The sequence below is a fragment of the Cupressus sempervirens genome, chromosome 6 (assembly GCF_028749045.1).
Source record: "Cupressus sempervirens isolate cs-2001-9-10 chromosome 6, ASM2874904v1, whole genome shotgun sequence".
Taxonomy (NCBI): domain Eukaryota; kingdom Viridiplantae; phylum Streptophyta; class Pinopsida; order Cupressales; family Cupressaceae; genus Cupressus; species Cupressus sempervirens.
This window is the reverse complement of record NC_143123.1, coordinates 207733834-207750651: the sequence shown is the minus strand read 5'-3', so window position 1 is coordinate 207750651 and position 16818 is coordinate 207733834. Positions and strand designations below refer to the sequence as shown.

The 16818-nt window shown below is 36.3% G+C and overlaps 1 protein-coding gene across 3 annotated transcripts in view; it reads left to right on the top strand.

Annotated features, from left to right (window-relative positions):
• LOC149551976 (arginine--tRNA ligase, cytoplasmic-like) overlaps positions 1-16818 on the top strand; it is an 86275-nt gene that overhangs the window by 60643 nt on the left and 8814 nt on the right. For all 3 annotated transcript variants that reach the window (XM_089787466.1, XM_089787463.1, XM_089787465.1), the window contains exon 14: positions 222-291. In XM_089787466.1, the coding sequence (XP_089643592.1) occupies positions 222-291 (70 nt within the window). The remainder of the gene's footprint in view (positions 1-221; positions 292-16818) is intronic.

The window sequence follows — 16818 nt, the reverse complement described above, 5'->3', positions numbered from 1 at the left end:
TAACTACATTTTACTGTTTGTGTGATGCTTTATACTGCTATTTTGATGGAATAATAGTTTTGGTTGGAGTAAAATCTTGGAGGCATACAGATATTCATCTCCTTTGACAGTGCTAGGATTTTATCTATTGTAAATGATGACTCCAAGTTATATTTATTCAAATAAAAAGTTCCAGGTTTTAGATATTTGTAATAAAGTTTTAACCTTTATATTGATTTCAGGTATGCTGATTTGAAGAATAACAGGCTAACAAACTACACATTTAATTTTGATCAAATGCTGGATGTTCGGGTATGTTGTCATTTTTTCTAGAGGAATTTTATTGGCGGAGTTCTATCAATTTGACTTATTAATTGTTGATGATTTTATTTTCTTAACAAATATTGCATGCATGCAGGTTTGTGTTGATTTCTATTATCTTCTAGGTTGCATTGTCTGGCATATGGATGTAATAGTGTTACATAGCTTGTGAAGCAATATTACATTAATTATTGAAAGGTGCACAAACTTATTAAACACAACAATTTCGGTGAATGAGAGATAGTGCACAAACATAACACACATGTATTGACTCATTTTCTCACATTATGATGCTAGAACTTCTATACCACAAATTGACCTTTTATATGACAACCCTTAGTGTGTAACTTGTTTCATTCTTTTGAATCCATTGAACTCATTTTTTCTCATCAGCCTGTTTTCTTATTGTTTAAACTTTGACATTAGTTTTCATTCTTTCGAATCTATTGGACTCTCAATTTGGTTTGTCACCTTCTAATCCATTGAACTCATAATTTATCATTAATTCTTTTTATTATTTAAACTTTGACATTGATATGATTAACATTGATCCTTCTACACTACCAAAATTTTGTATGATTGTCATCTTTTGAAGGAGTGTGTTTGGTGCCCTGTACCCAAGGGTATGCTATGAGAATGTATTAGGCATTAATAAGTAACTAGGTAATTGAATTGACTTGGTATCGAATTAGTATACTTGTAATATCTGTTGTAGTTCTATTTAGCATATGTATGATATCGTAATGCCCACTTTTGAAACATGAGCTAATAATAAAATTAAAATATGAAAGATAAAAATAAAACCTAATGTATAAATATAAAAGAATAAAATTGAACTTAACTAAAATTTAGTTAAGTTTAATAAATGGTCAAAAGGCATGATGACTTAACCTATTTAATTTTTTCAGGAGTTTTGGGATATTGTTAATCTGAATCTTTTGGAGGTGGTTAGCGAATCTCTTTGCAAAAAATAGATGCTTCATGCCTTGAATTTTATGGTTTACCTTATCGACTCTCATTCCCGAAAAGGAAGGTGCAAACAAAGTTGAGTTTTTTTGACCCATTGCTCTCTGTAATGTGGCGTACAAGATTATCGCTAAATTGATTGCAAAAAGGCTCAAAACTTGTCTTCCTATGCTGATCTCTGAGGAACAAGGGGGTTTTATGGCTGGTAAACAAATTTTGGATGGGGTAGTGGTGGCTTTCAATGTTATGCATCCTATGGAAGCTTCAAAGGAGAGTTCTGTGTTAATTAGATTGGATATTGGTAAGGCTTACGACATAGTCATTCAGAAAATTCTCTTAGACTTTGGTTTTAGTGCACACTTGGTGAGTTGGACTATGAGCTGTGTTACCTCTTCTTCCTTTTCAATTGTAGTGAATGGTGAATCTTCATAGCCTTTTGGTGCTTCTCAAGGTCTTTTCCAAAGGGACACTCTTACCCCTTATTTGTTTATTATTTGGCTAAGGGTCTAGGCCGCTTCCTTCGATTTCTTGTTTCCCAAGGCTTGATTCATGGGTGGCACTGGGGCAATGGTTTGCCTCCTCTCTCACATCATTAGTTTTGGCTGATATGTCTCTTATGGGTTTGGCTTGACTTGGTGAAGTTGACTCTTTTCGGATTGCCTTGGATGTATACCGTGCTACTTCAAGTCAGAAGATCAATGAGCATAAGTCTTCTATTTTCTTCTTGAATGTCCTTGTTACCATTCAGAGACGTATTGCTAACATTTTTCATTTTTGGATTGGTTCTCTTCCCTTTGTTTATTTGGGCATTCCTCTTACTATTGGTAGACATCCTAGGTCCTCTTGGCAAATTTTGCTTGACAAGCTGCGTCAGAAAGTTAAACATTGCACCCATCGTTGGTTATCTTTCGTTGCTTGCATTACTCTTCTTAAGTCAGTTATTGAAGTTCTCCACATTTACAGATGTTTTGTTAAGGTTGCTCCTATATATTTTCTTCAGGAATTTGATACCCTCTCTCGTTAAATTCCATTGGAATGGGAACTTATCGGCTTAAAAACTAAGCCTTGTTAAGTGGGAAACTGTATGCATACCTAAGAATGAAGGTGGCCTTGGTTTGCCATTTGCTATTTTGAATGCGAAAGTTCTTGCTGCTAAGTTATAGTGGCGTTGGTGCACTAGCCAACATCAACCGTGGGCTCGTATTCTCACTTATATGTATCTTCCAAGTCTTAACAAGTTTGATGTTCCATGCTTTCCTTTGTTGGTTAGAGGGTCTATGATTTGGAATACTTTGAAATTAGGGTCTCATTTGGTTGAAAAGGGACTCTTTTGGATCTCAAGCTCTTTTTTGGACATATTCTTGGGATGACTGCTCCTCAATTCTTTCTACTCATCCCTACCTTTAGGCCCTCTATGATATGTTTATAGTGACTGGCTTGGATACTATTGATTACTATAGGTCAGGTTATAATTGTGGTTTGGTAGTACATTACTGCATGAAATTATTGTCTAAAACACATCCAAGAGGATTTGAGGTCGATAGACAAGAGCTGGTTTAGATTCTAGCGTCCAGGGAGTGCACTCCCTTGGTTCGAAATGATGTTCTTGCTTGGGCTAGCAACAGTTTGTCTAGCAAGTTTTCGGTTATTGTAGGCTATGTTGAGTTAGTGCGATAGACTTTTGGGGCATTCAAATTCCTTGGTGGAAACATGTTTGGTATAAGTTCTCTTGGCCTAAGTGCAATTTTTTCATGTGGTTGGTGGTCCAAAATCGGTGTGTTACTTGGAATAATCTTTGTAAGCGTGGATTTCAAGGCCCCTCGCTGTGTGTTGTAATATAGTGAAGAAGTTGTATCTCATCTCTTTATCTAGTGCTCCTTCAGTAGACATATTTGGCATTGTCGGTGGAATGTTTGGAATGAAGCATGTCGGCTTGTGTCGTCATTGCACAAGTTCTTCAATCAACAGGGTAAGGTTCCTGTCAAGATTTATTTTCTTCAAGTTGCTTGGACTCTTGGCTCTTTGTCTATTGTTTGGCATATCTGGTTGGAAAGGAATTGTCGAATATTTCAGTATGTGTTGCTAGAGAATCACCACATGTGGTGGAAAATTATACATTCTTTGAGAGAAACTGTATCAACTAAATGTGATTTTGTCTGAAGCTGTGGATCCTAGTGATGATATCTATTATAACCGTCTTCATATTCCTCCTCCACAGAGGCCACTCTTGAGGAATAGATGCAAACACCTTGTTGAAAAATTAATAGGGTGGGGAGATGGAGTCCGCCTTCGCAGGGAATTTTAAAAATCAACACAGATGGGTCTTCTCAGAGAAACTCAAGTCCTGCTGGCATTAGTGGAGCCGGTAGAAATGGTCTGGAAATTGCCCAATCTATGTTTTCTGTTTATAAAGGTCATTATACAAATAATTTGAAGGAGGCTACAACTATTTTGTATGCTGTGGAACATGATAATTTGTGAGACTGATTTGCAGGTGTTGGTGCATATGCTGACTCGACAACATTATAAGAATGTTTGTTGTTAGTTAGCTTTTGTTGTTAATCAGATTCTTGATTTGTGCGCCTCTTTGGATTCTATTATTGTTACATCCCCATTTTGTTGATTTTGAAAATTACTTAGTAGTTGATATTTCAAGCTAATCCAAAAATGGTTGGTTAAATTAGTTACTCATATTGAGTTCATACGAATGGTAATATTGGTTATTCGTTATGTTTCATGTGGAATGGAAAATGTTGGTTAATTATAAACTATTACACTAATGGAGAATGGTTAGTTAATATGGTTATGATACATAATTTTCATTTGAATGATGTGGAAGTATGCTTTCACCAAGTTAAATTCTTTTTATAGAAAATTGACAATAGGGGGAAGCATTGGCAGAGAGGGTATAGGGCAAGAGGGCACCAACCTACTCGCGAGCTAACAGGTATGAGTCTAAACCACCATGGTTAGAGGAAAATAGGCTAGGACAAACAAGACAATGCCGAAGTGTTTACCATAAGCTAATCGGGTCATCAATTGCACATACATATTTATACTCCACAGTGTTGGTTAAAGTTTGTTCTCCCACTTTTCTCAACATAAATCTTAACTCTTTCTTACCCAATGGTGTGAATAATAGTTGGCTATTGACAGACGAGAAGTTACCTTAGTTCTTCTTCTCCCTTTACTTCCCTCTGAATTTTAAAGGTACAACTCCCTTTTAAGTGTTGTGCAATGAATTTTTCTTAATCCTAATCTAATGATGGGTACACTCTTAACCAGAGAGCAAAAGAGGCTATTACTGGGTTTCCTGTCACCACGAAAGACCTAGGCTAGGTTTGATTTTGCAGTTTGACTACTCCCATGACCGTGAAAGAAAATGAACCTACAACTCTACTCCTACATGCATCTACTTGACTAACAAAATGATTGTGTTGGCCTACTCCTAAATGCAATTACGAAACAAGGGTGGTTAGGGATATATCCAACACTAAATTAGCTTTGAGACCACAAAGAAAACATTAAAATCCAAAAAGCATATTGAATTTAATGATTTCCTAGTTTTGCAACTACCAAACACAGAATGAAACATGCACTTATAAAAAGAGAAAAGAAATACACATAAAACCACGACAATTCTCAGATGACCAAAACCATTAAATCCCAATAACCCATTGTAAACTTAATGACTTCTGATTCTATTATGATTCAGTTCTCCAAGATAGGAGAAATATGCAATGCAATGAACAACAATTGTGATGAAACTTTCGAGTCTCACACAGTGGTCTCGACCATAGGGGGAAAATTGACACCAAAATTTGCTCATCCTTCATTAATTATCGAATTGTTACATATATAAGCCCTTCATCTTCTCGCCTTACAAAGATAACATTTATGAGAAGATAAAAGAGAGAGGCTAGAAACAGAAGGATACGACACTTGTCATCCCAAAAATAGAGCAATGACTAGGCTCGGGGAACAGGAACATTTCAATTTCCACTGTCGGTTGCCTTGGCTCAACTTATGTCCCTTCATTGCCCCAATGATGGTTGCAAGATTGTCCATGTTGGGAATTTACACGTCTGATTAGACCATCCAGACGTCGTGATCGATTGCCAGACCTTCCACGATATCGACCTGGGTTTGGAGTTTTTCGACACTTTCATCAGCATTCCATCTATGGCAGTTAAAGTGTGGAGATCAGAATTCTGGAGTTTATTAGGGCGCACCAATCCATCAATGAAGTCTTGATAGGTAGTCTTCATGTGCTCGACATCAACTACTTAGCCTCTTTTGCTCACATGAGAATCTGTATGCAGCTCTTGGAGATAGACAAAAATTGTTTCCCCTTCTTTACTGATTCATATACTTTTTTCATTTGCTTCTCAGCTTTTACCATGCTTTCCCTCTTGTATTCGAGAGACCTCATCCAATGGGAAAGGGGCTTGTCCCCATTCTTTAGAATGCCCACACTGTTTGCATTCTCTACCTTCATGTTCATGACCTCATACAACACGGATATGGAATCCTTATACTTCTCTATATCTGTCTTGAGAGAATCAAGGTTGTTGTACATGATCTATTTTAATTTTTCGACCCTTAAACAAAGGGCACCCAACTTTTCAATTAAGGGTAGACCCCTTACCTTCATATCTTCTAGCTACCCATGCACAATCTGACCGAAGTGCCTTTCTTCCTGCAACTTACCAAGTAGGGCCTTGTTTTCTTTTACAAATGGGTCAAAAGGTTTGATGATTCTCTTGCCTAGGCAGAGAGTGGGGCAAACAATTTCCTAAGGCACTTGGATAATTCCTTGTTTGCGGGCTTGAGATGAGCCTTCGATATCTTGAGCTCCTCCAACTCTTTGTCTACTTCTTGATTTAGAAATCTCTACATTGTGCGCTTAGTATCATGTCTCGGCAACCCCATGTCGTACTGCTAAATATTGAAAACCATTGGGCCTAGATCAACCAACTTTCCATCTATTTGGGCTTGGGCAACCTCCATAATGTAGTTGCATGTGTTAGCATCCTTACCCAAGGCAGCCAGTGTGGGAGCTTTCTTCACCTTCTTGGTAGCTGGTGTTTGCTTTATAGTTTGAGTGATCAAGTCTTTCGGAGGCGCCCCTTCCACTGTTCTTTTCTGCTTTCTCTCGAGTGTGTTCTCCAACCAAGACTCCAAGGTGAGCACATTGAGTGAGGGTTGGAGTGTAGTGGCACCAAAAAGCTTCCTCGCCGCAGGAGGAGTGCTAGTTTTCCTTGCAGAAAAAGAAAAAACTATTGTTTTAGTGGAAGAAGCGGTGGCGGGAATGTTACCTTGGGTATTCGGTGCTTGAGGTGTGTCCTGTAGTGGTGGCCCTCTGTCATGTCCATCGTCTTGTTGGGCTCCATCAGAGCTGTCTAAGTTAATCATATGGATAGGTGCATCTTTGTCCTTCGCGCCTTCGGACTCTGTCCCTTTCTCTTTCTCCTTCTTATCTTTCTTAGGTCCTCTGTTGAGCCTATAATTGGGACTGACCCTCCTCCACAGGTAGGGGTGATGGGAATATTTTTCTCGGGTGGCTTGTCTCGTCCACCTCCACCTTCAACAGTCTGGGAAAGTCCCACATATGTGGTTGCTGTAGTTTCAACTGTGCTAGTGAGGGTCGCGACAAAAGTTTGTGTTGTTTGAGATCCCGATGGCAAACCACCAGTCCTTTTTCCCCGACCCTTTGTCTACTCCACCCATTTATTTTTCCTTTTGATTACCCCATTTGTCAATTCCTCTAGATTGTCAATGACAAGATCTAGGGGAGGCGTCGAATCAATGGGAGTGTTTTTAATTTTCCTCAGATATGTGGAGGACTGCATGTATTGACCATCATCCTCAACTCCCTCCACATCTATAACGTCATTGTATAATTTACTTGTTCTAGTGTCATTTTGGAGAAAAACCTTTCTTTGCTCTTGAGCTCGTCTGTGCAGTTGGCCCAATAGTCCTCCAATGCGGGTACATGCCTGAATCCTGACCCTAACTACAAATTGTTCTTGATACAGTCTACAAGGATTTAATTTGATTACCTCGTCTGACTTTGGCTTGTACTTCTCAAAAGCCTTTAACATGTTTCTAGCATTAGAATGGAGGCACAGGAATACGCTTCTATTGCGATCGGAAAAGGAATGCCTGGTTTCTTAGCATCACATCTCAACTGGAACAATATGTTCATTCGGATACTTGGGAAGCTTCCATGGGAAAACATCAAATCTTGCAATCCTTATATATGAAAATGCCATGAATTGAATGAAATAGCTTCCGAATTGGGTTACGAAAGCTATTGCTTCAGGAGAGAGACACCATTCTGGACGCCCTTGCAGCATCCGACAAATCCTCATGTTGAAGGCGTCGTTAACCCTCATAAGCTTTGCATAATTTTATTGGAGTTGTAGGCAAGGGTGAAAATCGTAAACTTGAACGTCTTCGTCAAACTCCTCAACATGCGGCAACTTGGGCCATAAGTGGATGGTGGCAAGAGCATGGATTAAGTATGAGGACAAAAAAATTTGCTTTTGAGCTTTTGTAGCCTAGAGCCAACAGTTAGATTATCACTCGTTATTTGTGCCCAATATACGTGTTCCCCTTCAGCGCATACTACTTGGACCAAATAAAAGTAATGCTCCACAAGTTGAGGGCATCTTTGTTTCCTTTCACCCTGTGCAGGAGGACCATAATATCAGCAATCTCTCTCTTTAAATTGGCACCGTAAGGATCTTGGGCACCTTGTTCTTATGGCCCCGAGGGGTCTGGAACTACGTCGCCATAAATCTCCTCCCCTTGTCAATTTCTTCTCATTATACATAGAGGCAAAGTTCCAAAAGTTCATATCATTGTATATCTCTCTCGTCGGCAATCGGAAACAATTCTGTAGCACATCTCGATCGAGAGAAAGGAGCACTTTGTTGTCCGACATCTTGATCTGGCAGGCATCTGGGTCGTAATGTGAAATGCATTCTAAGGATCAATTCTAGGGCCTTCACCGCCATCGAGAAACCCGCCGCTTTAACTAGGCCACTTTCCTTTAACTTCTTGGTGACTAGATGTATGGGATCTGCCTGCAATCTTCTATACAAGTCACCAAGGTCATAGAATCGCAATTGGGTATCACTTATATTTTTCAAAGTGCAACCAATTCTATTTAAACTGTCATTACCAATGAACTTAGCAGCAATGGCGGAGAACTTATAAACACTGGAGCACTTAGCTTAGTTGCAGAAATCGAAAATGGTTGTTGATAGAGATGATGGGAAAATGTATGCAAAATCTTACTTTATAGAGATGCCTTTATGGTCGTTAGCTGGAGTTTCTCGTGCCACACGAGTGATCTAATTAGCATTAATTCAGAGGAGCATTTTGAGCTTAGCGATCGGATTTTCATTAAATGCCAGGGATTAACGGGCAAAAATGACATCAAACATGTCTTATTTGTACGACCTTTCCTTTCGTATATTAGATTTCCTTCATAACCTGTTGCCTTAATTGAGAGAAGCAAAAACTTCGATTTTCCATGTTCAATTTTTGGCTAAGGCAAATGGTGGCTTCTGTTATACTTAGAGATCCGGCTCCCGCATAGTAGACCCTCTGCTTGGTGCCCTGGAGAAGCATTTTCACTACCTTTCCATATGTTTTGATTTCATGCACTTCTCCTTCATTGCAGGAATCTTTAGAATGAAGTTATTCCCGAAGATATGCCTTGGTAGGTTTTCTGTTGGAATACTCTTCAGATTTTGGACTGTAACATCCACTTTTCCCGGGTCTTAAATTAACAACTAACATACTCAAAGAAGTACAGATATTACTTCAATTTCATAGGAAGTTAGTTAAGTTAGTTTCATTCATATGAATGAGATTGACGATTAAAATCAATTAAACAAAATTTCTTAACTAAAAATTGAAATACCATAAATGAATTTTCTATGGAAGTTTAAATCTACATACCATGGAATTTGAACCAATAATCATTATAACAATGCTTCTACAATCACCCAGATTAGTCCACAAATACCACTATAATAATATCATATAATGACTAGTCGACTACCATTCAATACTACTATATCAAAATCAAATGACGATTACTTTTAAATACCACTATATAAAATTAGGGCATCACATACCACTGTATCAATTTGGGCATCGATTACCATTGGATCATTTAGGGCTTCAGATACCACTGTATCACTTAGGGCTTTAGTTACCACTGGATCATTTAGGGGATCAAAGACCATTGAATCAATTAGGGCTTCAGATACCACTGAATCAATTAGGGTTTCAGATACCACTATATCATTTAAGGCTCCAGATATCACTGTATCATTCCTTTCCTTCCGATTGCTTAACTGTGGCAATGACTAAAGATTAGAAGCTATGCTCATATTCGTTATTCATATAAATGAAAAGCAATCCATAAATCTATCTCTCGCATCTAGGTGTAAAGTAAATGTAACGATGAAATAACTCAATTAATCTTACCCTAGTCTTGCATTTACATCATGGGAACTCTATGAAATTCGCAAGAGGCCATCAGCAAAGCAACATATAATAATCTCAGTCCTAATATTTGATTTCTATGCCTAGCCGGCTGTAGTTGGACTTACATTCAGAGAAGATGAAAGTATTAACTTCGATGGAAAAACATTCATAACCTGATATGTATGCGAATGAAGATTTGAATTGAATTTGGCATCCTTCCATCCTCTAGCCGGAACTCTTACTTGGCTTAGTTATATCACCCAAATTCCATTATTGCTTGATTCGGAAATTTGCAAGGTATTGGCGGAAGTAAGAAGAAAATAGTGAGCACATGGAACTCAACTTAATTAGACGGGTATATGGTAAACGTAGTAGAAAAGGATGGAAAGCTGGGGATAGAGGTGTCCGACTCCTATCACGACTTCGTAAAGGACAAGCCATGGCTTCTCGGCTTCCATCGGTTTAAAGAAAGAAATCCATTCAAATTCCAATTATTAATTCGATTTATCATGTCAAATGTCAATCGGTTAAAAGCAAGAATATTAAAAAGAAAAGAATAGAGTTGGAAGATTATAATTCGAATATTATAATAATTCGAATGTTATTATATCTGGTATATTATTATAATCTTATAGATGTACATGTAAATATTAATGGGGTGACATCACTTTATGAAATTATTATAATATAATGTTGCTATCTCATTTTATATCTATATGTACGTATATAGATATATCTATTATAAGAATATGGTAAAAGATCATATTAAATCTTTTGAGGTATGTTTTATATTTTAACCCAATTATTTACATTTCTCAAATTATTATTTAAATAGCTCATGTGGGTCCCACTGATGTATCTATTTCAAGTCGTTAGGTCCTCAACCCATTTGCTTAGTGATGGTGATGCTCCTATGCCTAATTCTTTTTTGACAATGCTTCCACCCTTTCCACATGTTTCTTGTTAATGTATAACATCAATAGAAGTAATGATGCTCATTTGATTCATATATCGATCTGTGTTTTTGTTTCTCAGATAAATTGTTATTAATGTTTTATGTGTGTGTGTGTGTGTTTGGATTAATACGCACACAATGTGAAAAATATAACTATTGCAGTCACTGATTATTAATCTCCTATCGTAAATGATTATTAAACTACTGAAAACAAATTTCCAGCTAATATCGAAAAATAACACAACTGCAACTTCACTTATATAATACAGAAAGAAATGAACAACACAATGAACACAATATTTTCGGACAAATTGTCCCTGGAAAAACCCCTAAGGGAAAACCAGTTCTACAGATGAGGAATTATATTAAACTTCAGCAAAACAAGAGATACAACCTCCTAATTTCTCCCGCTGATATTCTCCATTGCTATCCCCACGCTAACACTGCGCCCTTGCTAACACTGCAAGACAATTTGCTATCACTGCAAAATGCTTCTCCAAAACTTGTATCTCCAAATGACCCAATGAACCCTTTTTATACTACCCTATTGGAAAAACCAACGATCGAGATTAAATCAAACCAACGACTAAGATTAAGACAACTCGACGGCCAATAATAGAATTGGTTGCAAGGTGTCCAAAAGGGAATCACTAAAATTAGTAAATAATAATCCTTGCAATAACCATTTACTAATTCTTGGCAAGTGGACAAACAACTGTCCAAACTACCCATAAGTAATGCTGCTATACATAGATAAGGACGAACAGCTGTCCAAGCTACCCATAAATACTACTGCTATTTCCGGGTCAGAAATAACAGCTGTCCAACTAACAATAATTAACACACAATGCAATTATCGGGAGACAAACAATGCCTATCGACAGTCCCTATTTGAATCGGCATGCTCTTACTGCATTTGTTATCAGGAGCACTACTTATATTGAGATTACTTAAACTAACAGTTTGTTAGTCATGCCACCATAGAGGCAGGAGGTCATGTAGAGTCATGAGTCTACGGGGATCATGACCCTTTGTATCTATATTTAAGGGAGGGCAGATCGCTGAGGAATGACATCTATCTACGGCATCTCAGACCTAGCGATTTGCATGTAAATCATTGTTAATATTTTTTAGGATATTTCTTATAAAGTCTAACCTACTGGAGCATCAGAACATTTGGCATACAATCCATATTATCAGCGATCTGCAAGAAAGAATATTCTGATCTCAAGCCATATACAAGTTACCATTAATTGAAGAAATACTCAGCACTACTGCAATACAAGTAAGAGTACATATTGTTCTCATATTTATTGTAATCGTTTAATCTAGCAGAGATCCATAAAATTTAACATGGTATCAAAGCCATTCTGATAAGAAAAACCATTACTAAGAATAAAATCTAAAATCTTAGATTTTAAGAAAAGGGGCTAAATTATATCATTAAAATGGTGAATCATGTGAGACTAGAAGATAGGCTTGAGGGTGCATCTAATTTCTCTTCATGGAAAATTAGAGTAGTGATAATATTAAGAGAAATGGAGTTAGAGGAATATATTGAATCAAACATATCCATGCTTGAAAATGCACCAAAAAAAGTAACATGGAAAAGACATAATAATAAAGCAATGAAAATCATAATAGATTCTGTAAAAGATCATATTCTTCCATCCATATCTAGTCTCAAGACAACATTTGAGATGTTCTCCACTATTCGAGAAACATTTGAAATCAACAATACTAGTAGATTATTAACTTTAAAGCAAGATCTATAATATATGAAGATGAAAAATGGAGAATCTATATCTTCATATTTTCTAAGGATTTTTGAACTAAAAGACCAACTTGCAACAATGGAAAATCGAGTTGATGACAAAGAACTCAGCATGATCGCTCTAAGAGGTCTTCCTTTATCATGGGAAACATTTATCCGATGTTTAAGCTCTCAACCCGAACTCCCTAAATTTGATTTATTAAAGAATAAATGCACACAAGAAGAATCTAGATTAGTCTCAAGAGGACAAACTACAAATCAAGAGAGAGGAATTCAAGCACTACATGTGAAATCAAACAAGAAAAGAAAATTCAAAAACAACAAAAGGGAATCTAACAAATCATACAAGCAACGTGATTGGTCTAAAGATGTTTTAAATGTGATAAAATTGGTCACTCCCATATAGCTTTTGCCCCGAAAAGAAGAAAATTCAAGCAGCCTTAGCTGAAATCAAAGGAGAGGATGTATAAAGAGAAAACTGTGGTTTTTACTTAGCTCTTTCAAGTGAATTAAACTCTAACCACAACACTTGGATCATAGACAGTGGTGCATCTTGGCACATCACCGGTTTTAAAGAAAAATTTGAAACCTTCTCTGAACAAGCCTCAGAAGAAGTTACCATTGGAGATAATTCTACTCATCCTATTAAAGGAATTGGTTCCTGTTTAATACAATTAAATTCAGGAATTATACTACAACTCAAATGTTTAATATGTACCAGGAATAAAAAGAAACCTAGTCTCTATTTCTGGTCTTGCTAATCAAGGATTCAAAATCACATTTCAAGAGGACAAAATTTTATCATAGCCCAAGAACTCTAATATTAAGAAAGCCATTTCCATCGGATTTAGAGATAGAAGTCTTTATAAACTTTGTAATTATCAAAACCTAGCTCTTAGTCATGAAACTTCAAATTCCACCGAAATTTGGCATAGGAGGCTAGGTTACCTTCACTATCGTGCATTATCATCTATAGGAAAAATTGTAAAAGGTTTACCTAGTCTTAAAACTGATCACTTAAGTATTTGCAAAGGATGTGCTTTAGGTAAAAACTTTAAACAATCATTTCCTAAAAGTATTCACAAATCTAAATCCATTCTTGAATTGATCCACACTAATCTTTGCGGTCCTATGTCTGTACCTTCTCTCAATGGGTGCTTCTTTTATATAATTTTCATAGATGATTACTCTAGAAGAACTTGGATCTATTTTCTAAAGTAGAAAGAATCAGCTGAAGTTTTATCAAAATTCAAAGAGTTCAAAACCTTAGTTGAAAATCAGTCAGGACAGAAAATTAAAACACTAAGGTTAGACAATGGAGGTGAATACATCTTTGATATGTTTAAGAATTTTTGCATTGCTTTTGGGATTAAGAGGGAGTTTTCTGTACCTTATAATTCTCAACAAAATGGAATTGCTGAACATAAAAATAGATCAACTGTGGAATCTGCTAGAGCAATGATGCACGATCAAAACCTTCATGCTTCCTTTTGGGCTGAAGCATCTAACACTGCAGTTTACATTCAAAACAAATGTCCACACTCAATATTAGAGAACAACACTGTAGAAGAACTGGCATTAAACCTGATCTAAGCCATCTAAAAATATTTGGATGTCCAGTGTATATCCACATTTCTAAAGAGAAAAGAATTAAACTAGAACCTTCTAGGAAAAAGGGGATATTTATTGGATGTAGTGAAACTACAAAATGATACAAGGTCTTCATTCCAGGTCAAAGAACAATTGAGATTAGCAAAGATGTGAAATTTGAAGAAGATATTGCATTTAATATTTCTAGAAACAGTGATGAATCCATTACTGAATCTATTCCAGACGTAGATGAAAATCAACAAGCAGAAATTGAGAGGGAGAATGATATTGAACCATCCTCTTCCACTATGTCTAATCATGAAGATTCTGAAAATGTCAATAATAAAAAGAGGCCACTTTGGGCTAGGAAAATGATAGAAGAAAATCAGGTTGAACCTAATGAAGTGATACAAGAGAGAAAAATAACAAGAAACCAATCATGTTATGTTGCATTGTTAACTGAACTTATAAAAACAAAACCTTCTAGTGTCAAAGAAGCACTTTCAAATCAGTCTTGGAAAGAAGCAATGATTGAAGAATATAACTCTATATTAAAAAATGATGTATGGGATGTTGTACCCAGACCTAACAACAAATCAGTTGTTTCTTCCAAATGACTGTTTAAAATTAAAAATGCATCTGATGGCAGCATTGAAGAGTACAAAGCTAGGTTTGTAGCATGGGGCTTCCCACAGAAAGAAGGCATTGATTATGAAGAAACATTTGCTCCCGTTGCTAGATATACTTTGGTCAAAACCATCTTGGCTATTGCAGCATCCAAGGGATGCTTCGAAGGTTCATCAAATGGATGTCAAAACAATGTTCCTTAATGGCAAGATTGAAGAAGTCTATATCGAGCAATCAAAAGGATTCAATACTCATGACAACAAAACTCATGTTTATAAATTAAAGAAAGCACTTTATGGTCTCAAATAGGCTCCAAGAGCGTGGTATGAAATGATAGACAACTATCTAATGAAGTTAGGATATTCCAAAAATGAAGCTGATCCCAACTTATACTTCAAAATAGATTTTGATGACATGATTATGCTTGTGTTATATGTTGATGATTTGTTGATAACAGGTGAGGAACATCTCATAAAGAAATGCAAAGAACTCACAACAGAGTTTGAAATGAAAGACTTAGGTCTACTTCACTACTTTCTTGGATTAGAAGTCTGGCAACAAGGTAACTACATTCTTTTGAATCAAGGAAAATATATAGTTGACATTTTAACAAAATTTGGAATGATGGAATGTAAACCCGCGGCTACTCCTATGGAAGTAAATCTACACAAGTTGAAGGATGATATGATCAAATCAGAACTTACAGATTCTACTTACCATAGGCAGATTATTGGATCTTTAATGTATTTGGATAATACTTGTCCTGACATATGCTATGCTACTGACACCTTGAGTCAGATTATGTGTGCACCAAAGACGATACATCTACATGTAGCTAAATACATTTTGAGATATGTAAAAGGTACTATTGGAACGAGAATCAAATATGATAAAGTCAACATCGAACTTCATGGATATTCAAATTTTGATTGGGCAGGCAATCCTATTGAACAGAAGAGTACTTTTGGATATTGCTTTTGTTTAGGATTTGATATGGTTTCTTGGTCCAGTAGAAAACAAACTTCAGTTGCATTAAGTGCCACTGAAGCAGAATACATTGCATCTACTTTGGGTGCTAGAGAAGCAGTATGTCTACATAAGTTGTTAGCAGATCTGTTCAAAAGACCTTTGAAGCCCACTGTGATTCATCGTGATAATCAAAGTTGCATCAAGCTTTCAACCAATCCGGTTTTCCACAATCGCCCCAAACATATTGAAATTCATTATCACTGCATTCGAGATATGGTGAATCGAGGAATCATTCAACTAGAGTACATATGTACTAATGAGCAAACAGCTGATAAATTTACCTAGCCTCTTGCTAAAGTGAAGTTGAAATACTTTAGAGAAAAACTTGGTATGATTAATTTGTAATATTGAATACTTAATTAAAATTTTTAATTCATGTGAGTTTATGCTTCTATTGTTGTTTAGTTGCATCAGATATGTAATGAAAGGTGATGATCTTTCATGGACATATTTATTCAGAAGGTAATTATTTACAAGGTGACGATTTTGTAAATGATAGGTCTATTATCATGGACATCTCTAGGCATTGCTTTTGGCAATTAGGGATCATAGATAACGAACTCATGTTATTATCATGGACATCTCTAGACCTTGCTTCAGGCAATTAGAGATCATGAGTAACAAATCTTCATGTTATTATGGACATCTCTAGACATTGTTTCGGGCAATTAGAGATCATAGATAACATTTTCATTATTACTCTAGATATTGTTCGAACAATTAGAGATCATAACATACTTTATAATGGTATTTATAACTTGGAAATCTTTATCTGACTAGTCACTGTTTCTAAGTGTTAAGTTCAGACAATGTGATCAGATTTTTCATTTGTGTATTACTTCTCCCTTGCTAAGAGGGAGTGTTAATGTATAGCATCAGTAGAAGTAATGATGCTCATCTGATTCATAAATCGATCTGTGTTTTTGTTTCTCAGATAAATTGTTATTAATGTTTTATGTGTGTGTGTGTTTGGATTAATACACTCACAATGCAATTATCGGGAGACAAACAATGCCTATCGACTCTGTGTGTGTGTGTGTGTGTGTGTGTGTGTGTTTGGATTAATACA